General features: G+C 54.7%; 1 protein-coding gene across 2 annotated transcripts in view; it reads left to right on the forward strand.

The window, feature by feature from the left end:
• Positions 1-4,926: 4,926 nt before the first annotated feature.
• The window catches only part of CLPB (ClpB family mitochondrial disaggregase), an 84,607-nt gene continuing 63,368 nt past the window's right edge, over positions 4,927-26,165 (forward strand). For both annotated transcript variants that reach the window (XM_080358795.1, XM_080358796.1), the window contains exons 1-3: positions 4,927-5,600; positions 9,418-9,469; positions 22,714-22,800. In XM_080358795.1, the coding sequence (XP_080214921.1) occupies positions 4,991-5,600; positions 9,418-9,469; positions 22,714-22,800 (749 nt within the window). In that variant the 5' untranslated portion in view covers positions 4,927-4,990. The remainder of the gene's footprint in view (positions 5,601-9,417; positions 9,470-22,713; positions 22,801-26,165) is intronic.

Here is a 26,165-nt window from a genome sequence, read left to right on the forward strand (position 1 = left end):
CTTCGCTGTGGCTGGTGCAGAGGGACCTGTCCCCTCGTGTCCCCCCACAGCCCTTCCTGACACCCCCTGGGAGAACAGGAGCTGAGGGGAGACCTTCTGATCTCTGAACTGCCTGAAAGGAGCTTGGAGCCAGGGGGGTCGGGCTCTGCTCCCCAGGAACAAGCGCCAGGAGCAGAGGAAACGGCCTCAAGTTGCGCCAGGGGAGGTTGAGGTTGGATGTGGGAACAATTTCTTCCCCAAAGGGCTGTGGGACATTGGAACAGGCTGCCCAGGGCAGTGCTGGAGTCACCAGCCCTGGAGGGCTGGACAGACGGACATGAGGTTCTCAGGACACGGGGCAGGGACAGGGGTGGGGAAACAGTTGGACTCAATGATCTTGAGGGGCTTTTCCAACCCAAATCATTGTGATCCTATGGTGCAGGGTGACCCTGTCCCATGTCCCCCCAGCCCTTCCCAACACCCCCACATCTGCTCCACCCTCAAAACCTGCTTTTCCCCAGGTGAGCACAGCAGGTCCTGGCACCCCCGGCCTTTCCCCCCCAGGGCAGGCACCCAGGGCCCCAGGCAGCACCCAAAATGGGGCAGGTGGATCTGCAGGCACAGAAACCCTGTGGGGAACTGGGGGAACTGGGGGAACTGGGGGAACTGGGGAGATGAGCTGGGAGAACTGGGGTGGTGGAACTGTAGAAATGGGCTGGGGGAACTGGGGTGGGGGAACTGGGGAGCTGGGCTGGGGAACTGGGGGAGCTGTGGGAACTGGGATTGGGGGAACTGGGGAGATGAGCTGGGGGAACTGGGGTGGGGGAACTGGGATGAGGGAACTGGGGAGATGAGCTGGGGGAACAGGGGAGCTGGGCTGGGGAACTGGGGAGATGAGCTGGGGAGCTGGGCTGGGGAACTGGGGGAGCTGAGCTGGTGGAACTGGGGGAACTGGGCTGGGGGAACTGGGGGAGCTGTGGGAACTGGGATGGGAAACTGGGATGGGAACTGGGGAGCTTGGCTGGGGGAACTGGGGGAACTGGGGAGATGAGCTGGGGTACTGGGGAGCTGGGCTGGGGAACTGGGGGAGCTGTGGGAACTGGGTTGGGAAGCTGGGATGGGAACTGGGGAGCTTGCCTGGGGGAACTGGAGGAACTGGGGAGCTGGGCTGGGGAACTGGGGAGATGAGGTGGGAAACTGGGGAGCTGGGCTGGGGAACTGGGGAGATGAGCTGGGAAACTGGGGAACTGGGGAGATGAGCTGGGAAGCTGGGAGAACTGGGCTGGGGGAACTGGGGGAGCTGTTGGAACTGGGTTGGGAAACTGGGATGGGAACTGGGGAGATGAGCTGGGGAAACTGGGGAGCTGGGCTGGGGAACTGGGGAGCTGTGGGAACTGGGCTGTGAAACTGGGATGGGAACTGGGGAGCTTGGCTGGGGGAACTGGGGGAACTGGGGAGGTGAGCTGGGGAACTCGGGAGCTGGGCTGGGAAACTGGGGGAGCTGTGGGAACTGGGCTGGGAAACTGAGATGGGAGCTGGGGAGCTTGCCTGGGGGAACTGGGGGAACTGGGGAGCTGGGCTGGGGAACTGGGGAGATGAGCTGGTGGAACTGGGGGAACTGGGGAGATGAGCTGGGAAGCTGGGAGAACTGGGCTGGGGGAACTGGGGGAGCTGTGGGAACTGGGCTGGGAAACTGGGATTGGGGAACTGGGGAAGATGTGGGAACTGGGGAGATGAGCTGGGGGAACTGGGAGATGAGCTGGGGGAACTGGGGAGATGAGCTGGGGGAACTGGGAGATGAGCTGGGGGAACTGGGGAGATGAGCTGGGGGAACTGGGAGATGAGCTGGGGGAACTGGGCTGTGGCAGGTGGGAGAGCCAGGGGAGCTGGGCAAGCTGGGCTGGGGAACTGGGCTCAGGAACTGGGGGAACTGGGAGCGGTGGGATGGGTGAGAGGGGAGAAGTGGGAGCTGGTCTGGGGGGGCTGGGGAAACTGGGGAGATGGGCTGGGAGAACTGGAATGGGGCAACTGGGGGACTGGGATGGGGGAGCTGGGCTGGGGGAGCTGGTGGAACTGGGAGAAGTGGAGGCGCTGGAACAGGGGAACAGGAACTGGGTGGATGGAGCTGGGGAACTGGGGGAACTGGGCTGGGGGAGCTGAGGAAACTGGGAGAACTGGGCTGGAGGGACTGGGAGAACTGGGAGAACTGGAGAACTGGGCTGGGGGAGCTGGAGAAATGGGAGAACTGGGCGGATGGTCTGGGGCAAACTGGGAGAACTGGGCTGGGGAAGCTGAGGGAACTGGGAGAACTGGGCTGAGGGAACTGGGAGAACTGGGTTGGGGGAACTGGGAGAACTGGGCTGGGGAAGCTGAGGGAACTGGGAGAACTGGGCTGGGGGAACTGGGAGAACTGGGCTGGGGGAGCTGAGGGAACTGGGGGAACTGGGAAACTGGGTGGATGGAGGTGGGGAACTGGGGGAACTGGGCTGATGGACTGGGGGGAACTGGGCTGATGGAAGAGCTGGAGAACTGGGGGAACTGGGCTGACGGAGTGGGGAAACTGGGAGAACTGGGCTGGGGCAGCTGAGAGAACTGGGAGAACTGGGCTGAGGGGACTGGGAGAACTGGGCTGGGGGAACTGGGAGAACTGGGCTGGGAGAACTGGGAGAACTGGGCTGGGAGAACTGGGAGAACTGGGCTGAGGGAACTGAGAGAACTGGGTTGGGGGAACTGGGAGAACTGGGCTGGGGGAGCTGAGGGAACTGGGGGAACTGGGGAACTGGGTTGGGGGAACTGGGAGAACTGGGCTGGGGGAGCTGAGGGAACTAGGAGAACTGGGCTGGGGGAACTGGGAGAACTGGGTTGGGGGAACTGGGAGAACTGGGCTGGGGGAACTGGGAGAACTGGGCTGCTTGTACCACCAGCAGCTCCCACATCCCAATCCCAACCAGCCCAAACTGGGGGCAGAACCCCCCATTTCTGGCCGCTCCCAGTACCGACCAGCAGTAACTGGGAGGGGAACCATGGGACCACCCCCCCCCCCAAAGGCCATAATCTCCCCATTCACCCCAAAACCTTCTCCCCTCTATCACAACCTCCCCCCCCAATTTATTTCTCAATAAACCTGATCTTATTTTTGTTACCACCCCCTCGCATTTATTCCTTTTTCTTGCTAAAACGCGACTCATTAATGACCCAGTTTCAACACCCCGGGTGCTGTTGGGGCCAATTAAAGCGCCCAAGCGACAGAACATCAAACCGCTGCAATAATTAAGAAATCAGGGTGAAAAAGGGCTCTGGGCAGCTCCCCCCTGCACGCAGCATCACTTAAGATCATTTCCTTCACCAAATAACCAAGCAGAAGTGCCTGTTTTCCTCCCGCGGCTCGAAATCCACGTGAGAGATGGGGGGGAACGTTCCTCCGGCTCTGAAATATTGATGGAGCTGGAAGAGATGGGAACAGCAGCGCTCCCGGGGGTGCCAAATTGAGCGAGGAAAAGCATTTTTGGCCACTGCGCCATCATTTAAAGGAGCATTTCTTTGCTTTTGCGGCAAGTCCTCCTCCCCGTGCGGTTTGCCTTTCGTTTTGGCCCTAAAATACGCTATTCTACGTTAGGTTTTTTTCGCTCGAGCATCCGGTTATATGTATTTTTATCACCTAGCAAGAAGCTTTTACTGCTCGTAGGGAGGGGCCTGGGCAGCTTTTTGGGGTATTTTGATGCTTTTTTAGGGGATGGAGGTGTCCAAACATGGAGATTTGATGTGGGTCTGTCCCAAATCCCATATCAGCAGCGCAGAATGCACCTGGGCATGCAAATCTGCCCGGATACTGTGCAAATCCCCCTTGTTAGTGTGCAAATCCCCCTTGTTGGTGTGCAAATCCCCCTGATTACTGTGCACATCCACCTTCTCGGTGTGCAAATCCCCCTTGTTACTTTGCAAATCCCCCTTGCTGGTGTGCAAATCCTGCTGGGTACTGTCCAAATCCCCCTTGTTGGTGTGCAAATCCCCCTTCTTGTTGTGCAAATTCACCTGGCTGTTGTGCAAATCCCCCTTGTTGGTGTGCAAATCCCCCTGATTACTGTGCATATCCACCTTCTTGGTGTGCAAATCCCCTTTATCGGTGTGCAAATCCCCCTCGTTGTTGTGCAAATCCACCTGGCTGTTGTGCAAATCTCCCCAGCTGGTGTGCAAATCCCCTTTGTTGCTGTGCAAATCCCCCTTGTTGGTGTGCAAAGTCCCCTGGTTACTTTGCAAATCGACCTTCTTGGTGTGCAAATCCCCCTTGCTGGTGTGCAAATCCCTATTTATTGCTGTGCAAATCCCCCTTGTTGCTGTGCAAATCCCCCCGGTTAGTGTGCAAATCCCCCTTGTTGTTGTGTTATGGGGCCTGGTTAGTGTGCAAATCCCCCTGGCTGGTGTGCAAATCCCTATTTATTGCTGTGCAAATCCCCCCGGGTAGTGTGCAAATCCCCCTCGTTGTTGTGTTATGGGGCCTGGTTAGTGTGCAAATCCCCCTTTATTGCTGTGCAAATTCCCCTGGCTGGTGTGCAAATCCGCCCCTGGCTGGGAAACACACACCTGTGTGTGCGCACTCACGTCTGCACTCTGTGTGCACACACTTATGAGGGTGCACGAGTGCGTGTGTGCACGAGTGTGTTTGCACGAGTCTCTTTGCACGCCTACGCGCGCACGCGCGGTCAGCCCCACGCGGGTCTCGAACCCGCGGCCCCGCCTCTTCCCCGCCGCCAGCCCCACGCCGCCCCGCCATGCCCCGCGCGGCGCGGCCGTTCCGCGGCACCCTCTGGGACTTGTAGTCCAGGGCGGAAGCAGCAGCGCGGCGAAGCGCCCCGCGGGGACTACAGCTCCCAGCAGCCTTTGCGCGCACCCCCGCGCCGCCGCTCTGCCCGCGCCGGGTTGCCGGCGGCCGCCATCTTGGTTCCCCGGCCTCAGCGGCCGTGAGGCGGTGGGGGGGGAAGGTCCGAGCGGCGCCGCGGGGAGCGCAGGGGTGATGTTGGCTTCCCTGGCGGCCCGCCCGCCTCCGCCGGGGCTGGCGCGGCTCCTCCGGGCGCAGCCATGCCTGTCGCCGTCCCGGGGACACTACGAGGCTCCGGCGCTAGCGGAGGGGGCCGGGAGCGCCAGGCGGCGGTTGCTAGGTTTGGCCGCTAGGGGGCGCTGCGAGCCCGCGCCGCAGCCAATGAGCGCGGAGCTGCCGGGGGGGCACCCGGCCCCATGGGGGCGGCGGGGATTGGGGGGGGCACCCCTGGGAACGCGGCCGGGCCGGGGGGGGACACCCCTATTAACGGTGCCAGGCCCGGGGGCCCCCCCCACTATAACAGGGCCAGCCCTGGGGTGCACCCCTATGGCCGCGGGGACGTGCCGCAAGCGGGACTCGAACCCACAAATCCCCGGCCTGGCCTTGCTGCGACCCCTCCGGCTTCTCTGTCCCAACCCGGGACCACCCGGCGCGGCAGCGTCCCCCGCGGAACCGGGACCACGGCAGCGGTGCTGCCACCGCGGAGGAGACCCCGGCGGGCGCTGGAGCGGCCCCCTGGTGGCAGCGATGCCCGCCGGGCTGGCTGCCCTGGCCTACTGCTACCTGCGGGACCAGCGCTCCAAGGGTGACTATCGCTGGGGACGGTCATCGCTGGGGAGCGGGGTTGGGGTCCCTCTGCGGGGATGGAGCCCGGCTGGCGGGGTTGGGGTGGATCCCAAGCCCTGGGGTGGGTTGGCTTGTGGTGGGTCCACTAATGGTTATGTTGAGGGAAGATAACGAGCTTGGCGTTCACCACTGAGATAAACCACCCAGGGCCATTATCAGCTGCACCCTCATGGGTCTTTGCGGTGGGACCGGTGACAGAGCCCAGGGAACGGCAGAAGATGCACCAGGGAGGGTCAGTGGGACATGAGGAAAAGGTTCTTCCCCCAGAGGTGCTGGACACTGAACAGGCTCCCAGGGAGGTGTCACAGCCCCAACCTGACAGTGTTCAACAAGAGACTGGACACCGTCCTCAGACACACGGGGTGACCTGCGGGGTTGTCACTGCAGGGACAGCAGTTGGACTCCGTGATCCTGTGGGTCCTTCCAGCTCAGGGCATCCTGTTATATTGTGTTTTGTGATGGTCCCTGGGGCAGATCCCAGAGCTGCCAGGGGAGGCTTTGAGCTCTTGGAGTGAATGTTCTTCCCAGCCTTCTGCTTTGAGCAGAGGAGATTTTGGACGAGTACAAAGGTTTGGGAGTTGGAGTAGGACTCGAGTTCAGATTGGATCTTGGGCACAATTTGTTCCCCAAAGGGCTGTGGGGCATTGGAACAGGCTGCCCAGGGCAGTGCTGGAGTCACCAGCCCTGGAGGGCTGGACAGACGAACATGAGGTTCTCAGGACATGGGGCAGGGACAGGGGTGGGTTATGGTTGGACTCGATGAGCCTGAGGGGCTTTTCCAACCAAGATGATACTGTGATTCTATGAGTTCCTACACTTGTAAGCCCAAGGTTTCTATGGGGTGGTTTGTGTCCACCCCACGGTGGGAAGGGAGCAGCTGAGTGGACGCAAACCTCTGCTGGGCTCTAGAAAGGCTGGCGCGGGTGACCTGAAGCGCAGGGGACAGTCCCTGTGACCTGTTGTGCGCTTTTCAGTCCACGTGGAAGTGTAGCTTTGTGCCACAGCAGGTCGCACGTCAGAGGTCGGTTTCCCCATGAGTAACGTGCTGCCGGGTTGGTTACCCGGGAGATTTCACTGACGTTATGAGGAATCTTGTGTAATTAGCGCTTAGGAAAGGTCTGTGAGACTCAGGCCTGGCTTTGGTGCAGGAGCCGGTTTGTGAAGCAGTTGCAGTTTAGACTTGGGCAGCCACATGGTGGTGGCTGCGGGTGGAGGGGACAGAGCCGCGAGTGCCCCAAATCCTGGGGGCAGGGAGGGTGCGGGAAGCAGGCAGGAGGATTTTCCAGAGAGGATGGTTTGTGTTGAAGGACCTTCCCAGCTCCCCCAGTGCCCCCTCTGCCATGAGCAGGGACATCTTCACCAGCTCAGGTTGCTCAGAGCCCCGTCCAGCCTGGCCTGGGATGTCTCCAGGGATGGTTCATCCACCACCTCTCTGGGCTGCAGGAGGTCAGGCCTGGGGAACTCGGGGGTCCCCACAGAGGGTGACCTGCCCCTTGCTCCTGCTTTGTGAGTGGGTTTGGAGATACCCCATGTTGTGCTTGACCAGGTGCTGTGTCCAGCTCTGGGTCCTCAGCACAGGACACACATGGAGCTGCTGGAGAGGGGCCAGAGGAGCCCCAGGAATGACCCGAGGCTGGAACAGCTCTGCTGGGGGACAGGCTGAGAGAGTTGGGGTGTTCAGCTGGAGAACAGAAGCTCCAGGGAGACATTAGTGTGGCCTTTCCAGGCTTAAAAGAGCCCGAGAAGAAAGATGGGGACAGACTTTTGAGCAGGGCCTGTTGTGATAGGACAAGGGGTGATGGTTTTAAACTAAAGGAGGGAGATTCAGGCTGGATATGAAGAATTGTTGCCCTGAGAGTGGTGAGAGCCTGGCCCAGGTTGTCCAGAGAGGTGGTGGCTGGACCATCCCTGGAGACATCCCAGGCCAGGCTGGACGGGGCTCTGAGCAACCTGAGCTGGTGAAGATGTCCCTGCTCATGGCAGGGGGGGCACTGGGGGAGCTTTAAGGTCCCTTCAACCCAAACTATTGTGTGATTTTATGATTCTATGGCAGAATGTGTGTTTGTGTTTCTTCAAAGCTGGAAATGTGACTTGTCCTTGAGACAGCGCAGTGCCCGGGTAAATCTGCTTTTGCACAAGCAATTTGTGCTGGAAAGCTCTTGGTTTGGCCGCAGTGGTGACATCCGTCAGCCAAAATAACTCCCTGCAGCTCTCAGTGCTGCTGCTTCCAGGGCAACGGAGGAAACGTTGAGGTTTGCGGTGCAGCTCGAACATCTGCAGAACGTCTGCTGCTGGGGTGAGCAGTGGCCGTGGTCTGTGTCCGGTTGTGGCTGTGTCTCCGTGTCCCCAAGCAAGGACACTCACCCAGGAGGATGGGACAGAGCTGATCTGTGGGATGAGAGGTTAATGACGTGAGGCAGAGGGTGAGCAATGGACATGAATGACTTGGAGAAAAGAGGCAGCAAATGTTGGAGAGAGAGCAGAAAAGACCTGAAGGCTGGTGAGAATTGGGGAGAATTGTCCCCAAATGTCCCAGTACAGCTGCAGGGGAGACCTTCTGATCTCTGAACTGCCTGAAAGGAGCTTGGAGCCAGGGGGGTCGGGCTCTGCTCCCCAGGAACAAGCACCAGGAGCAGAGGAAACGGCCTCAAGTTGCACCAGGGGAGGTTGAGGTTGGATGTGGGGAACAATTTCTTCCCCAAAGGGCTGTGGGGCATTGGAACAGGCTGCCCAGGGCAGTGCTGGAGTCACCAGCCCTGGATGGGTGGACAGACGGACATGAGGTTCTCAGGACATGGGGCAGGGACAGGGATGGGGAACGACTGGACTGGTGGTCTTGAGGGGCTTTTCCAACCAAAATGATTCTGTGATCTGTGCATCTCAGTCAGGGCCGGGCTCTGTCCTTTCCCTGTCCAGCCAGGAGGTGTCATCTGAGCCTGTGTCAGCGACTCACTGCCCTTATGTCTGGAAACCTCTGGCTGAGGCTGTGACAGCCCAGGATGACAGAACCAGCTGCCCTGTAAAACCTCCAGCACCCCAGAGCTCGCTGGATGCGGAGTTTGCTTTACAAACACAGGAGAAGTCTTTGTTTCTCCAGTTGGTTCCTTGGCTCATCCCCAGCACTGGGTACCCCAGCAGGACCTTTACCCTCCGCTCCAGCCTTTGCTGGGTCCATCCCAATCCTGGGCTCAGTTTTGGGCCCCTCATGCCAAAAAAGGCCTTGAGGTGCTGGAGCGAGTGGAGAGAAGGGAACGGAGCTGGTGAGGGGCTGGAGCACAAATGTGATGGAGCGGCTGAGGGACCTGGGGGTTCAGCTGGAGAACAGGAGCTGAGGGGAGACCTTCTGATCTCTGAACTGCCTGAAAGGAGCTTGGAGCCAGGGGGGTCGGGCTCTGCTCCCCAGGAACAAGCGCCAGGAGCAGAGGAAACGGCCTCAAGTTGCGCCAGGGGAGGTTGAGGTTGGATGTGGGAACCATTTCTTCCCCAAAGGGCTGTGGGGCATTGGAACAGGCTGCCCAGGGCAGTGCTGGAGTCACCAGCCCTGGAGGGTTGGACAGACAGACATGAGGTTCTCAGGACATGGGGCAGGGACAGGGGTGGGAGAACAATTGGACTCGATGACCTTAAGGGTCTTTTCCAACCCAAATGATCCTGTGGTTCCTTGACAAGAGCTGTGAGCACAGGCCCTGCTGCAGGCGCTTCTGCCACCTCTGGGTTACGATGTCTGGCTGTACGTTTGGCCGCTAACTCGCTTTTCCTTGTCTCTCTGTTTTCAGAAGATGCTCTGCTGGAAGCTGCGAAGGTCAACAACGTTTTGGAAGTGAGCAGGTGAGCAGGATGGGGAGAGGGGTGAGGGATCAGCTCGGGGAAGGGTGGGCTTGTCCTCCTTACCCGCCGTGACTCGGAGCTCGTTCACGCATCCCTTGGGATGCTCCTCTCGCCTCCGGAGCGGGTCACAGGGACATTGAGCGCTCACCGGTGAACTGGAAGGTGGGTCGTGAATTTTCCCCTCCCAAAGCATCAGAAACTCATTCGTGGGGGCCTGTCCCTGGACAAAAAGGGGCTCTTGTCCCACCAGGAGCACAGGAGAGAGCTCGGGGCTGCCCAAAGCTGTGGAGCATCTCCAGAGCTGACCCAGGGACAACGGGCTTGTCGCTGTTGTCTGCGTCTCTTGGCGTTGTTGGCATTGTTCAGGACCCGTCTGGCTGCATTAAACTCGCGTGCTGTGAGCAAACCAGCGTGTTTCTCCCCTAAGAGACACGTTTACCCTCTGCCCACCCTATTCTTGGGGGGCTGTCGCTCTGGGGAAGAGCCTGGATTCGTTCGAGCGGTTCCTAGGGTGGTTCATGAGCAGCAGTTAGTCAAACATCAACACTTCTGGCTGGAATAAAATCTGTTTGGGGCTCATCGCCTGCCTAAACTGATTTCTGGGGTGCCTCTGCGACCCCCACCTGGGCCAAGATCGTTCGTGCTGAAGGCAGAGGTGCAAATTTTGGATATGCGTCGTATACCGTGTCTAAGCCTCAAGAAGAACCTCAAGCAGTTGTTAAAATATCTCAGGCCGACGAGGGTCCTTGAGGAACGGTGTCACCGTGTCCCGCGGGCACAGCAGGTGCCTCATGGGGTAAATTCAGGGATGCGGCAAATGGTTTGATGTCAGTGCTGGGGACTCAGACTGGAGCTGTGTGGGGGAAACAAACCTCCTGAGAACCTTCCTGAAAACACCGAGAAGAGTCCAATAACCCTCCTGAAAACACCATGAAGTGGTTGAGAACCCTCCTGAAAACACCGAGAAGAGTTTGAGAACCCTCCTGAAAACACCAAGAGTCTAATAACCCTCCCGAAAACACTGAGAAGCATCTGAGAACCTTCCTGAAAACACTGAGAAGTGCTTGAGAACCCTCCTGAAAACACCAAGAAGATCTAATAACCCTCCTGAAAACACCAGGAAGCAGCTGAGAACTGTGAAAACACCGAGAAGCCATTGAGAACCCTCCTGAAAACACTGAGAAGGAGCTGGGAACCCTTCTGAAAACAGAGAAGAGTTCAATAACCCTCCTGAAAACACCAAGAAGAGTCTAATAAGCCTCCTGAAAACACTGTGAAGAGTCTGAGAACCCTCCTGAAAACACTGAGAAGGAGCTGGGAACTCTCCTGAAAACAGAAGAGTTCAATAACCCTCCTGAAAACAGAGGAGAGTCTAATAAGCCTCCTGAAAACACCATGAAGAGTCTGAGAACCCTCCTGAAAACACTGAGAAGGAGCTGGGAACCCTCCTGAAAACAGAGAAGAGTCCAATAACCCTCCTGAAAATAACAAGAAGAGTCTAATAAGCCTCCTGAAAACACTGTGAAGAGTCTGAGAACCCTCCTGAAAACACCATGAAGAGTCTGAGAACCCTCCTGAAAACACTGAGAAGGAGCTGAGAACCCTCCTGAAAACACCGTGAAGAGCCTGAGAACCCTCCTGAAAACACTGAGAAGGAGCTGGGAACCCTCCTGAAAACAGAGAAGAGTCCAATAACCCTCCTGAAAACACCAAGAAGAGTCTAATAAGCCTCCTGAAAACACCAAGAAGAGTTTGAGAACCCTCCTGAAAACACTGAGAAGCATCTGAGAACCCTCCTGAAAACACCAGGAAGCAGCTGAGAACCATGAAAACAGCGAGAAGTGGTTGAGAACCCTCCTGAAAACACCGTGAAGAGTCTGAGAACCCTCCTGAAAACAGAGAAGAGTTCAATAACCCTCCTGAAAACACCAAGAAGAGTCTAATAAGCCTCCTGAAAACACCGTGAAGAGTCTGAGAACCCTCCTGAAAACACTGAGAAGGAGCTAGGAACCCTCCTGAAAACAGAGAAGAGTCTAATAAGCCTCCTGAAAACACCAAGAAGAGTCTAATAACCCTCCTGAAAACACCAAGAAGAATTTGAGAACCCTCCTGAAAACACCGAGAAGAGTCTGAGAAGCTTGTCCAGCAGATCCCGCCCGTCCTGCCCGCTCTCTCCCAGTAACCCTGTGCAGCTGAGCTCTCCCATTCCCCACCCAGCACCAAATTCAGGTTTTGCATAGCATGGCAGCTTGTGTGGGCCAGGAGAAGACGTTACTGCTCTCCTATGCTCACCACACCTGATTTTTCTCCCCGCCGAGGTTTCCCAGCCAAGGGAAGAGAGGAGAGGGGATGCTCGGAGGAAGCAGCCGCATTCTGCTGCACCCTGGGGGGCTGAGATCTGGCCTAGATCAAGGACCGAAGGGGATATTGGCGTGCAGCTAATTGTGCACATGTGCTCTGCTGCTCCTAATTGCAGGAAGCTGCTGCTTAAGGGCCGTCTGGGTGATTTGTGAGCAGCAGAGGGAAGGATGCTCCGCCGGATTCGGGAAGGGCTGCTGGCTTTGCCGCACATCCGCAGCCTCTCCTTTCGTTTCTGGCCTCTCCCCTTCCACTCCCGCTTCCCCAGGAGCTGCTTTCCCCGCTAAAACCCCCATATTTGCAGCTCCCACCTGTTGCTGTGACAACTACCGACTCTTTTTAGCTTTACAACCAACTTTCGCAGCCCAGGAGCGAGATGGAGTTTTCTAATATCACTTTAGGCTCATTAAAACCCTCTCCCGTGGCCTAACATCATGTTATAATGACTTAAAGGCGGCGAAAAGCCGGTGGTTTGCAGGGCTGAGCTCGCACACGCGTGTCCTCTGCCGTTCAACAAACCCATCTCGCGAGGCTCAGGAAAAGCTGAGCAGAGACGTGGTGCTGCTCCTCCCGTCGCCGATACTGCTCATTATTCCATCCTTTCGGATCAAAAGACTATTACAAAAAGCAGCCAGATGTTTATAATTCCCTGGGCCGCGTCCTCTGCTCCGCGCTCTCTTCATCTGCTGCCGGGGGGTTGTTTTCTCTTGCCGCACAAACAGGGGAACTGGCCTTTCTCAACGTCTTGCTCGGGTCACGGCTTGTGCTTTACACATTAAAACGTGGGCGAACGGTGATTAGGAAATGCGACCTTTGGGTCTGAATGCGGAAAATTGATGTGTGAGGAGAGTTAAGTCATAGTTGTGCTGAAGGGCAGAGGGAAAACGGGGCAGGGAGAGGATCCGAGGCGGGTTGGAGCAGCGGCTGGGCTGTGAGCTCAGAACTGAAGGGGTTTTAGGATAACCGGGTCCCTTTTATCCTTTGGAATAAAGGAGTTTGTCCTTGGAACAGAGTGAGTCCATCACCCTGATGGGACCCAGGGATGTGGAGAACCCCACAGAGGATTTGAGTGCCAGCAAAGATAACTGGTGTTTGGTTCCTAAAATGAGTTGTAGTCACCAAACGGGAGGTGTCGGAGCCCTGGGGTGTGTGTGTGTCCAGAATCTGCCGCCTGGTTTGAGGTTGTGTTCCTGAAAAGTGTGATGGGGACCTAGAATCACAGAATCATTTGGGTTGGAAAGACCTTTAAGATCATGGAGTCCAACCGTTCCCCACCCCTGTCCCTGCCTCATGTCCTGAGAACCTCCTGTCCGTCTGTCCAGCCCTCCAGGGATGGTGACTCCAGCACTGCCCTGGGCAGCCTGTTCCAATGCCCCACAGCCCTTTGGGGAAGAAATTGTTCCCACATCCAACCTCAACCTCCCCTGGGCAACTTGAGGCCGTTTCCTCTGCTCCTGGCGCTTGTTCCTGGGGAGCAGAGCCTGACCCCCCTGGCTCCAAGCTCCTTTCAGGCAGTTCAGAGATCACAAGGTCTCCCCTCAGCTCCTGTTCTCCAGCTGAACCCCCCAGGTCCCTCAGCCGCTCCATCACACTTGTGCTCCAGCCCCTCACCAGCCCCGTTCCCTTCTCTCAATTCTCTCCAGCACCTCAAGGCCTTTCTTGTGAGGTGATCCCACCACCCCTCTGGTGGCCATTTTGAGCCCTGAGGTGATTCTGGTGCCCCTGGGGCCGCCGTTTTGTGTTCTGAGGTGATTCTGGTGCCTCTGGGGCCGCCATTTTCAGCCCTGAGATGAGGAGCCCAAAACTGCCCCCAGGATTGGCGGTTTGGCCTCCCTAGGTCCCAGCCCAGGGACGATCACTGCCCTGGTCCCGCTGGCCACCCCAGTGCTGGTACCAGCCAGGATGCTGGTGGCCTCTTGGCCACCTGGGCACACGCTGGCTCATGTTCAGCCGCTGCCACCAACACCCTCAGGGCCTTTTCCAGCCACTGTTCCCCAGCTGCAGCGTCCATGGGGTTGAACAGATCTTCAGACATCCCGACAGAGCTCTTGCTAACGCAGACATTGCTGTTATTACGGGAAGGATCGCATGTCCAGAGGCTGGATCCAGTCTCCCAGCCTCTGCTCTTCCCTCTGTCTCCTCTCAGCTCCCAGACAGGTTTTCTCATCTTTACCAACTTCCTTAATGCAAGAAACGGGGCTGAAATCTTCATCGAGACCCAGGAACGTGTTATTTTCCTTGGCCATTCCCTTTGGGAGCATCTACCCAAGCAGCTCATCCCTTCCCGGTGTTAGCCAGTACAGAAGATAACACCTAATTAATGTGGATAGTTTAATTTCCCCTCAGCCTCCGTTGTTCCGCACGTTCGGAGGGAGAGCAGGACGCAAAGCCGTGAAGATTTACCGCCTCGATCCCCCTTGTGTTTGTGTTCTGTATTAATATTGATTCTCTGTGTTCCAGCTTTGTTTCTTAATAAACCACCCACCAAAGCGCCGACTTACGGCAGAGTTTCCTCGCCACATAAACATGATGGAGCAGTGTTTTCCGAAGCGCCGGACGGCTGTGACTCATGGAAACACGGCGCGTGTGTCAGCCGGCTCGTTTGTACCATCGGGCAGCCGCCCAAAACTGTGTGTTAATGAGGTCTGGAGCACACCAGGCGCTCTCCTGCTCTCGCAGGGATCCAGCCAGACGTGCTGGTGGGGCAGGATGCTCCGTGTCAGTTCTGCTGTCTCCAGGCTGATTTTTAGGTGTAGAAATAGCCAAGTCGCCCTGAACAGTGATTGCTCCTTTTTGGTCAAGCAACTGGGAATCACTCGTCTTGTTGTCTCTGACTCATTGTTGTGCTGCTGTGTTGGTCTCTTCTCTTCTTGTTGTTCTTTAAGGACTTAAGAATCATAAAATCATGGCATGGTTTGGGGTGAAGGGACCTTGCCAGCTCATCCAGAGCCCCGTCCAGCCTGGCCTGGGGTGTCTCCAGGGATGGTTCATCCACCACCTCTCTGGCCAACCTGGGCCAGGGTCTCACCACCCTCAGGGCAACAGTTTCTTCCCCTGTGTCTTGGCCATAAATTAACCCTAAAAAAAGGAGACAGTGAGAGAAAACCTGTGGCAATGAGGAAACGGCCTCAAGTTGCGCCAGGAGAGGTTGAGGTTGGATGTGGGAAACAATTTCTTCCCCAAAGGGCTGTGGGGCATTGGAACAGGCTGCCCAGGGCAGTGCTGGAGTCACCATCCCTGGAGGGCTGGACAGACGGACATGAGGTTCTCAGGACATGGGGCAGGGACAGGGCTGGGTTATGGTTGGACTCGATGATCTTGAGAGGCTTTTCCAACCAAAATTATTCCATGATTCGATAATTCCCCCTCATGAGCGATGGGTTACGGACACGCAGAGCAGGATGGCGAGTGTGATGGGCTCAGGTGTTCCAGGCAGCGCGGTCGAACGCTGGTGTGGAAACGTCCCCATCACCGCAGGGCTGCGAGCAGATCTGAGCTGGGTGGGACTGTGACCCTTGGAGGGTGTTTCACCTGTGGAGTGGTTTGAACCTCCACAGCAGTGTTTTATATCTAAAACCACCAAAAATACAGAGGTGGAGTAACCGTGGGCACAGCAGGTGTGTCGTGGGCTTTGGGACGGCGATGGCAGAGCTGCCAGCAAGAGGCTGGGAGTTCATCCTCAACAAACCTTAGAATCAGAGGATAGTTTGGGGTGAAGGGACCTTCCCAGCTCCCCAGTGCCCCCCCTGCCATGAGCAGGGACATCTTCACCAGCTCAGGCTGCTCAGAGCCCCGTCCAGCCTGGCCTGGGATGTCTCCAGGGATGGTTCAGCCACCACCTCTCTGGCCAACCTGGGCCAGGCTCTCACCACCCTCAGGGCCAACAGTTCCTTATATCCAGCCTCAGTCTCCCTTCCTTTAGTTTCAAACCATCACTCCTTGTCCTATGGCAACAGGCCCTGCTCAAAAGTCTGTCTCTCCCTGAGCCTCTACCCAACATCATGCGGGTTCATGTGTTTTTGTGAAGCCCTGAGATGATCACGAGGAGTTAAAAAGGAGACCTGAGCGATCTCTGCCAAGACAGCAGCAAGATCAAAGCCTTTTCCACATCTCGCTGTGTTCTCCTGAGCAGTCAGATCCTTTCCCCGGCCTCTTGCGCTTTCGTCACTCGGAGATATTATTTGGTTTGGATGTTTTTCATCCCTCCCTCCTCAGCAAAGCACATCCCGAGAGGGTGAGCGCATCTGCGGGTGTCACCCCTGCCGTTAAACAGTGACATATTGAAGGGGGGGGACACATCGAAGTGTCCGTGAGCGAAACAGAAGCTATTGTTGTTGTAAAAGTTCAAGTTTCCAGCTTCCTCTTCCTCCACCTGTCGGGAGGAGCGTCGGGCGCTGAGCACAAACTCAAACATGCCCTCTGGGCCCGGCTGCCAGCCCCGTGTCACCGACTCAGTCACCCAGAACCCCGCCGGCGGGGTGAATAGGAGGCACATCTGTCCGGGGGGAAAAGGGCTCGTCGCCGCGGCCGACTCGGGAGGTTTGCATCTCTTTTTGGGTGGATCAAAGTGCTGCAGATTTGGGAGCTGCTGTCTCGAGGTAAAATAGGACGTAGGCACAAAGCGGTGGGTGCAGATGCCGGAGCAGCCGGGGGTGTTATGCGAAATGTCACCATTTCTGCCCCCGTCAAAGGGGACTTGGTGCTCGTGGGCTCTGTAACCTGCTGGGAGGATCATTCTGGAGGAGCGGATGAGCTTTCAGCCCTAATACCCTAAAAAAATAGGGGTTTATTTCCAAATACCTTAAAATACGAACACACCAGCAAACAGAAAAAGCGCTTTTCAGGAGTTTTCTAGCAATCAGGTGTTGGCAGCCCAGCCCAAATTCTTGTGAGAAACACCAAAAACGGTGCTAATTGAGGTATATAAAACTGCTCGGGAGATATGAGTGAACGTCCCGGCCCGTCTTTGGTTAAACTGTGGATGAACATCCGAAACATTGATCAGCGGCTTTTATTTAATTAAAAACAAAATGCTCCTCCTGGTAAATACATTTGGCCGTCTCGGCTCTGAGCAGTGGTCGTCGCTTTATCGATTGTCATAGCATTAAATCAGGCGGGGGAAAATATTAATGATAGGCTTGAAGACCCCGAACATAAAGTTCAGTTGTCTAGAAAAATCTGTTAAGTTGCTGAGCGTCTTGCGATGGTTTTAAACAACAAAAAAATCCGGTTTCTAAATGAAATGTCAATGTGGATTACGGTGGGTGATGTGATGCTGGTAATTCTCTCGCTGGGCTCTGTCGTGCAGCATTCCAGATGCTGGTGATTATCTAGATTTCTGAATGGAAAACTACTTGATTGATTCTAATTTCTTGATTCCGAGCCTGTAATCGAATCCCGCGGCAGAGGCTCCGGCGTCCTTCCTGCTGGATGCGCTACGTTTTAACAGGTTGGGCTGCCAGGCTGGCATCTTATTTCATTAGTTTTTTATCTAAGAATGGAGATAATTCATTGTTCAATATGCCCTTTCTCTGCAGAGAGAACAAAAAGCCTTGCAGCGAGCTAAAAAGTAGTTTTTAGTGGCTGTAGAGTGCTGTAAGAGAAGGTTTCACTCCTTTCCTCTGGCTCATGAGATCACAGAATCACACAGAATCCCAGAATGTGAGGGATTGAAGGGCCCTGGAAAGCTCATCCAGTGCAATCCCCCCATGGAGCAGGAACACCCAGATGAGGTTACACAGGAAGGTGTCCAGGCGGGTTGGAATGTCTGCACAGAAGGAGACTCCACAACCCCCTGGGCAGCCTGGGCCAGGCTCTGCCACCCTCACCAGGAACAAGTTGCTTCTCATATTCAAGTGGAACCTCCTGTGTTCCAGTTTGAACCCATTGCCCCTTGTCCTATCATTGGTTGTCACCAGCAGAGCCTGGCTCCATCCTCCTGACACTGCCCCTTTCCATATTGATCCCCATGAATGAGTCCCCCCTCAGTGTCCTCTTGTCCAGCTCCAGAGCCCCAGCTCCCTCAGCCTTTCCTCACACGGGAGATGCTCCACTCCCTGCAGCATCTTGGTGGCTGCGCTGGACTCTCTCCAGCAGTTCCCTGTCCTGCTGGAACTGAGGGGCCACAGCTGGACACAAGATTCCAGGTGTGGTCTCCCCGGGGCAGAGCAGAGGGGCAGGAGAACCTCTCTGACCTACTGACCACCCCCTTCTAACCCACCCCAGGTCCCATTGGCTTCCTGGCCACAAGGGCCCAGTGCTGGCTCATGCTCACCCTGCTGTCCCCAGGACTCCCAGGTCCCTTTCCCCTACACTGCTCTCCAACAGCTCATTCCCCAACTTATACTGGAACCCGAGGCTGTTCCTGCCCAGATCCAAGACTCTACACTTGCCCTCGTTCTAGTTCATTACGTTTCTCCCATCCCAACTCTCAGCCTGTCCAGGTCTCTGATAGCAGCACAGCTTCCAGTGTCACCATTGCTCCCAGCTTGGTGTCCCCAGCAAACTTGCCGATGCTCGAGTGTTCAGCCGCAGTTCCCATTCCTGAGAAAAACAACGTTAAAATTGTGGAAATAAAGCCAAATTTTCACAACAGAGCGACCCAGGGGTTGGTGAAAGGCGTTTGCACCTTTAATGTTAAACATCTTAATCAAGTGCAAATGGGGCTAATACTTAGTGAATGGCATTAATTAACCCCTGTTAAAGGTGTTAACAAGTGGGAGGATGTGGTTGCCTTCATCCTTTGGGAGGTTTCCTGTCTTCCTCTTCATCGCAGTCCCATTTTCCTTTTGTTTGCTGGATTTGGGTGGATTTATGTATAAAATTGACACGCTGTAGGTGCAAGTGACTGCGTTCAAACTACTTTCAAATGGCCAAGGAGATAAAACCAATATTAAGAAATAACTTGTGTGCTCTAAGAGAGGAGTGAAGGTGACCGGGTGTCACAACAGCTCTGAATGGATTTCTCAGAGGGGTGGGTGGAGGGGACACACAGTATGATGTGGGGGGTCTTAGTGGGTCCCCGTAGTTTTGGGGGAGCTGGGGCTGGTCCCTGAGGGGCAGCAGGGGGGTGGGTTTTGATGGGAAGGAGCGGGTTCCTCACAGATGGAGCCGCGGTGTGGATTTCTCCTCCGAGCAAGAGAATCGCTGCGAGCGGCCGCGGATCAGGTCCGACCGAATTACCTGTGTGTTGTGAGTGCAAACAGCCCCTGCGCGCACAGCTGCCACCCGGGAGATAGCGATCTGCTGTCCGTGTGTCCGGCTGTCACACGAGGACCGGGGAGTTCAGGGGGTGTTTCTGCTTTGAGCTGCTGTCTGGCGGCTCGTGCTTATCGCAGAGACACAGGATCATTTGGGCTGGAAAAGCCCCTCAAGATCATCGAGTCCAACCGTCCCCCACCCCAGCACTGCCCCGTGTCCTGAGAACCTCCTGTCCGTCTGTCCAACCCTCCAGGGATGGTGACTCCAGCACTGCCCTGGGCAGCCTGTTCCAATGCCCCACAGCCCTTTGGGGAAGAAATTGTTCCCACATCCAACCTCAACCTCCCCTGGCGCAACTTGAGGCCGTTTCCTCTGCTCCTGGCGCTTGTTCCTGGGGAGCAGAGCCCGACCCCCCTGGCTCCAAGCTCCTTTCAGGCAGTTCAGAGATCACAAGGTCTCCCCTCAGCTCCTGTTCTCCAGCTGAACCCCCCAGGTCCCTCAGTCTCCATCACACTTGTGCTCCAGCCCCTCACCAGCTCCATTCCCTTCTCTCAATTCTCTCCAGCACCTCAAGCCCTTTCTTGTGAGGTGATCCCACCACCCCTCTGGCCACCATTTTGTGTTTTGAGGTGATTCTGGTGCCCCTGGTGCCGCCATTTTGTGTTCTGATGTGATTTTGGTTCCCCCAGGGCCGCCATTTTGAGCCCTGAGGTGATTTTGGTGCCGCCATTTTGAGCTCTGAGATGATTTGGGTGCCACCATTTTGAGCCCTGAGGTGATTTTGGTGCTGCCATTTTGAGCCCTGAGGTGATCCTGGTGGCTCCATTTTGAGCCCTGAGGTGATTTTGGTACCGCCATTTTGAGCCCTGAGCTGAGGGGCCCAAAACTGCCCACTGGCCACAGCAGTGCTGGTACCAGCCAGGGTGCTGGTGCCCTCTTGGCCACCTGGGCACACGTTCAACCATTGGCTTGCAGGGCTGAGGTGGTGGAAGGAGAAGGCGTAAGGATGAATCCATTGGAGCCCCCGATCTGGACTTCTCAGTAGCATTTGGTGACTCAGGGACCACAACCTGCCCCCATTAGTGATGTGGAAATGTGCTCAGCACCGCTCTGGTACAGATTCTGCACAAATATCTGTTGTTCTGCTACTTTGTAGTATCAAGTATCCAACTTTTTTTGGAGCAGGGACCTATGGTTTGTTGTTACCATTAAACTTTTCATTGTAACCCTGGTAAAGAGAACATAAATCTATAGGTGCTGTTGATCATTGACAGAGGTCGTGGCCTCCTGAACCACAGTTGGGAGCCACGAATAAAGTCTACAAGTTACTATTCTATTTATTTTAGCTATTGGATCTCAGTCCAAGTGCCTGATGAGCAGTTCAGAGCATCATCCAATACTCCGGTCAAAAAAAGGTGATTAAATAACCCGTTACCCACATATGGGACATGGGTTAGTGCTGGAGTTTGGTTGATGGTCTTGAGGGTCTCTTCCAACCAAAATGATTCTATGATTCCATATCACACATCCACTCATGTCCAACGCTCGTCTGGAAATCATCTGCCTGTTATAGGGCAAAAAGCTCATCTGGAGGGGAACATGGATTATTTTAGGATCTAATTGGGATGGTGGTTCCCTGGCTGGTTTCTCGGGTCAGCGCAGAGAAGTGTGTCCAGCTCTGTTCACAACACGCACCGGCCCTTAGGCCTTTGTATTGCTGGTTGGAAATAACTTTAGGATTAAATCGGTATATTTGTTCCTCGGGGTCAGTTTTTAGTGAAACAGTGTGAGGGTTTTTGACCATGGGAGGAAGGTTTGCAGAGTCTTACAGGCTTGCATCTGGGCAGGAACAACCCCAGGGTCCAGTATAAGTTGGGGAAGGAGCTGTTGGAGAGCAGCGTAGGGGAAAGGGAGCTGGGGGTCCTGGGGACAGCAGGGTGACCATGAGCCAGCACTGGGCCCTTGTGGCCAGGAAGCCAATGGTACCTGGGGTGGGTTAGAAGGGGGTGGTCAGTAGGTCAGAGAGGTTCTCCTGCCCCTCTGCTCTGCCCTGGGGAGACCACACCTGGAATCTTGTGTCCAGTTGTGGCCCCTCAGTTCCAGCAGGACAGGGAACTGCTGGAGAGAGTCCAGCGCAGCCACCAAGATGCTGCAGGGAGTGGAGCATCTCCCGTGTGAGGAAAGGCTGAGGGAGCTGGGGCTCTGGAGCTGGACAAGAGGACACTGAGGGGGGACTCATTCATGGGATCAATATGGAAAGGAGGAGTGTCAGGAGGATGGAGCCAGGCTCTTCTGGTGACAACCAGTGACAGGACAAGGGGTAATGGGTTCAAACTGGAACACAGGAGGTTCCACTTCAATTTGAGAAGAAACTTGTTGGGGGTGAGGGTGGCAGAGCCTGGCCCAGGCTGCGCAGGGAGGTTGTGGAGTCTCCTTCTGTGCAGACATTCCAACCCACCTGGACACCTTCCTGTGTAACCTCATCTGGGTGTTCCTGCCCCATGGGGGGATTGCACTGGATGAGCTTTCCAGGTCCCTTCCAACCCCTGACATTCTGGGATTCTGTGAGTCCTTGTGTAGAGCTGTGGATGTTCCTCTGTGTGTGTTCCATCTACAGGAAGATGAGTGTGGTGCGTTTAGCTCCTTTTCACTCATTCCATCCCAGCATTCTTTAGTAATCATCTGAGAATCACCAGCACAGCAGGCTGAGGGGAATTCATTTGAAAAGGGCCAAATTCAGACACCTTATTTCTCCTTTCAGTGCTTAAAAAGGGGGCGATAAGAAAGACAGGGACAGACTTTTGAGCAGGGTCTGTTGTGACAGGACAAGGGGTGATGGTTTTAAACTTGAGGAGGGAGATTGGGGCTGAATATAAGGAATTGTTGCCCTGAGGGTGGTGAGAGCCTGGCCCAGGTTGGCCAGAGAGGTTTTGGGCTTTGGCGAGAGGAGGTTATTTGGATCCCTTGGTTGACCGTGAAAGACAGAAGAATCAGGTAAATTTATATGGAAATTCAGCGGTCATCGATGCTGCTTGTAACCTACGAGTCATAGTGGTTCTGCAGGATCCGAGGATGCAGGAAAGGTGGAGAAACCTTGTGGTGCTTTAGAGTTTGAAGGCAGGAGAAGCCATGGAGGAGCCAAGTTGCTAAAAAGTACCAGGGAGGGATTAAAGAAAAGTGCAAAGATCGAGAAAATTTTGCAGGAAAAGCACCAATGGTAGTTTGTTGCCTTATATTTTTGGGCTTTGTCTTGTTTGTTCTCATGTTGTGCAAGAAAGCTGCAAAATATCTCATGTTGCCAGGGGCTTTGAGCTTGTTCGGAAACCCTGATCCAAACCTGTGGCCAGATCGTAGGTTCATCAGCTTTGCTTTCCGTCGCGCCGCCGGTTGGTTCTTTGGGTGTTAGACTGAATAGAATAAATACAAAATAAAGCAAACAAGGCGGTTGGCATCGCAGCATTTTCTTGTTATCACCCACCAGCTCATTCCGGTTTGGGAGCCGATGAGAAGCTGGGTTGATTCAGCTTTTTGTGTTGGATCTTCTGGGCAGCCTGTGAAATGAAATTTCTGGTTTCCCTCCGTATCTCCAGCCCGCTCGGGATACTATGATTCCAGATTCTATAGTTCTATGATTTTATGATGTTTTCTCCGTGTTTCCTCCCTGAATGTGTCTCTCGTCCCTCTAGGCTGTTGGAAGAAGGCGCAGACGTCAACGCCCGGCACAAGCTCGGCTGGACGCCTCTCATGGTGGCGGCGATCAGCAGAAACTCCAGGTATGTTTGCCGCGGCGTTCCCCATCAATAAGTCACGTCACAACCACCCCACATTCTCCTAAAGTCACACGGAGAATTTCCATATATTTTGGGGCTGTTTTTGGATGCGTCATGGAGCTAAACCCAAGGGACCGTTTCCCTGTGACAGATGGAGGTAGGTTCTGCCAACCCAGCGAGGTGACAGTGCAGTTCCCCAGCAGATTGTGGCCTCTGCTGTGTCCCCTAACCTTGAGGTGTCACTGCGGGTCGGCACTTTGTCACCCCCGCCATCCGAAATCGCTGCCGCGTCCCTCCGAGCCTGTGGGGCCATCACTGGCTCTTTCATGCTTGGCCTTTCTGAAGCAAAAAGGCTGAATGCTGTGCCCTCCCGCCTTAGTTCCCATGATGATCGCTGTGGCTTCTTGTAACCTTTTAAAGACACTCTTAAATATATTCAGTCTACAACTAAATTCAATTAGTTTTTGAGTTGAGGAGAAAAGAGGAAAAGAAATCCAATTTTGGGAAACGCGGGACAGGCAGGAGAATGAGCTTTGATGTTACAACCTCTCGGGGACGCTTTACTTAGTCACAAGTTCATAAGCAAAAAAGCCTAATGACTTGGGAAAACACAGGATTAAAGCGGTGCACAAAGGCCGAATATCCGCTCTCGGGCGACGACGCTTCGGCTCCGTGTGCCGAGTTCGTGTGTGGTGCCAACTTTGATGTGCGCCGGTGACAAGCTGAAAGTCCCGACCTCCTCGGGGAGCTCCTTAAAGCGGGGGGTTCGGGTCTGTTTGTTGAACTTTGATGTCCCCAGCAGCAACGGGCCCCCGTTTGTTTGTCCCTCGGCCAAGGGACGGGCCGCGGAACCTCCCACCTTTCCCCGAGGACAATGGTCACCGATGGAGTGTGACGACTGGTGACCATTCCGAGTGACCGGCGGAGCAGAACGGGCGACTCGCAAAAAGCGAGGAGGAGACGGGGGAGAAAAGTTGGTCGTGCTGCAATAATTGCCTAAAATCAGGCCTAAAATCAGGTAGAAATGCTAATTAAAACATCTAGACGCTAACAGGCGTTCAGCACCCTTGTTAGGGACCAGCAGAGCGATAACGACCATGTGTCTTCTTCAGGTACCTGCCAAAACAAAAAGGCTTTTGGCTGTGTTGGGCAAACGCTGTTTATTTTTCCCACATTTTGGATGAATGCTGACTTTTAATTGAAAATTAAGAAGCCCTTGAGTATGCAACGCTTGGTAGGACTTGTCTCCAACAATCTAGTGGAGGAGTAATTAGCTATTTCATGGAGGCGAAGGTGAATTCAAGCCAGACTTACCGCTGGTGTCACAACTCTGTTGATAGCGCCGGGGTTGCGCCAGGTGCGTTTTTTGTACCTTCTTCTACATTTCCTACCTTTGTCACGTCCCCCCTGCTGGCAGGGGAACATATTGAGCTGGAACTCGATGGCACTGAGTGTTTGAAATCCCTCTGAACTGTTTGCTCACAGAGATATTCCACAACTTGCCCTTTTTTAAGCCGCAGAAGTGGGTGTCATGCATGCGGTCGGCTGGGATGGGGAGAAGGCAGAGCCCGGGGAGCCAATGGCTTGGGGAATTTAAGATTTCAAACATTTCTTAGCTTTTCCCTTCCAAACAAAGAGCGCCTGCTGATTTTCTGTGTCTCTCGCAATCCTTTTCTTTATATTATGTAGAAAATAAATGTGACTTACTCTGCTTTGCAGTAGGATGCAGGGTTATTTTGGTTTGTAGAGTGTGGCCTCTGTGTAAAGAGCGATGATCTGAAATTGGTTTATCCAACCATAGGAGCTGATTTGGGGGATTATAAGTTGTTAGGGCTCATGTCCCAAGGAACAAACGATAGGACGAGAGGAAACGGCCTCAAGTTGCGCCAGGGGAGGTTGAGGTTGGATATGGGGAACAATTTCTTCCCCAAAGGGCTGTGGGGCATTGGAATAGGCTGCCCAAAGTAATTTTTTAGAGAACACCTATAATTTCAGTCTCTGCCGTGCTGTCACAGATTTCTGTGCCCTGTCCTTTAGCTTTGTCATGTTTCCCAATTTTCACAGCCCTCGCTCTGCCAATTAGACACCTCCAGTCCATATGTTTAATTACATTGCAGAGGCGCCGCATTAATGCCGCTTGGCAGTTGCCGCCAGCTATGGGATGAAATCCCACGTGCTGTCCGGGACATTTGGGGTCTGTCTTTACTTTTTACAATTAAACATTCTCTTCCTCTTGCAAATATCCTGATGGTTATTTAAGTAAAGTGAGCAAACACTTCCGCCCGGTCTCTAATTTGGGTGTTTGCGTTTTTAAACCACTTCATTAAGGTAATTGAGATGATATAAAAATACCGCGTTCCTTTTAATGAACTTATTACCTTCTTTCAGACCCTCCCTGAAGCATCGGTGGATTTTCTTATCGTTCTACTTTTAATATGAGAGGGAATCCAGGTCCCAGTTGCTGTGATAATCCAGGTTGTAAGCGGGTTGTGGATGCAGATGAAGGTTTTACGCTATAACGCACCTTCCACTTCACGTTTTTCACCTGGAGTGACTCCAATTCCCTTTTCTTTCTACTCTTTGTGCAAACCTGTTGCTCTCCTGGATTTCAAGGCTTATTTTAAAGCGGTTTCTTCGTTCTCCTGGAAAGACATTGGTTTAAAGGGAGGATTTATGGTCTGTGCGAAAAAACGCTGCTAGGGGCTTCTTTCCCCTGGCTGCACCTGCTGCCTTTGCACATTTACCATATTTATAGTAATTAAGCATTAATTAAATGCTCACTGAGGGCTTTGTGGGTTATGTGCCGTTGTTAAAATCAGTACAAAGGCATCATAAATTAAAACCCAAAGCGGCTGGGACCTGAGCAGGCTCAGCGTCTCTGCGCTTATAGTGAAGTGACCTTTTCTGCCTACAGCTCCTCTGTTTTCCATTGTTTCAGCAGAAATAAAGTGGGGGGGAAATACCGAGTCATCCTCTTGGCCCCTTATGGGATGGAGACGTGATTGTGCGGGAGGGGAAACTGAGGCACAGAGCAGCGGGGAGACTCTGAGCGTAGTGGGCTGAGTTTGGGCAGCTATAAAACACCAGCACCGTGTTCTGCTGTGATGCAGCTGCTGGGAGGGGGTCAGGGCAGGATTTTACAGACCCTTTAAGATTGAGTCCACCCGTTCCCCAGCCCTGTCCCTGCCCCATGTCCTGAGAACCTCATGTCCGTCTGTCCAACCCTCCAGGGCTGGTGACTCCAGCACTGCCCTGGGCAGCCTGTTCCAATGCCCCACAGCCCTTTGGGGAAGAAATTGTTCCCCACATCCAACCTCAACCTCCCCACGTCCCAGCTGTGAGCGAAGGAGTGGTGAAGAAGCCTCAGT

Source organism: Nesoenas mayeri, assembly GCF_963082525.1.
Source record: "Nesoenas mayeri genome assembly, chromosome: 1".
Taxonomy (NCBI): Eukaryota; Metazoa; Chordata; class Aves; order Columbiformes; family Columbidae; genus Nesoenas; species Nesoenas mayeri.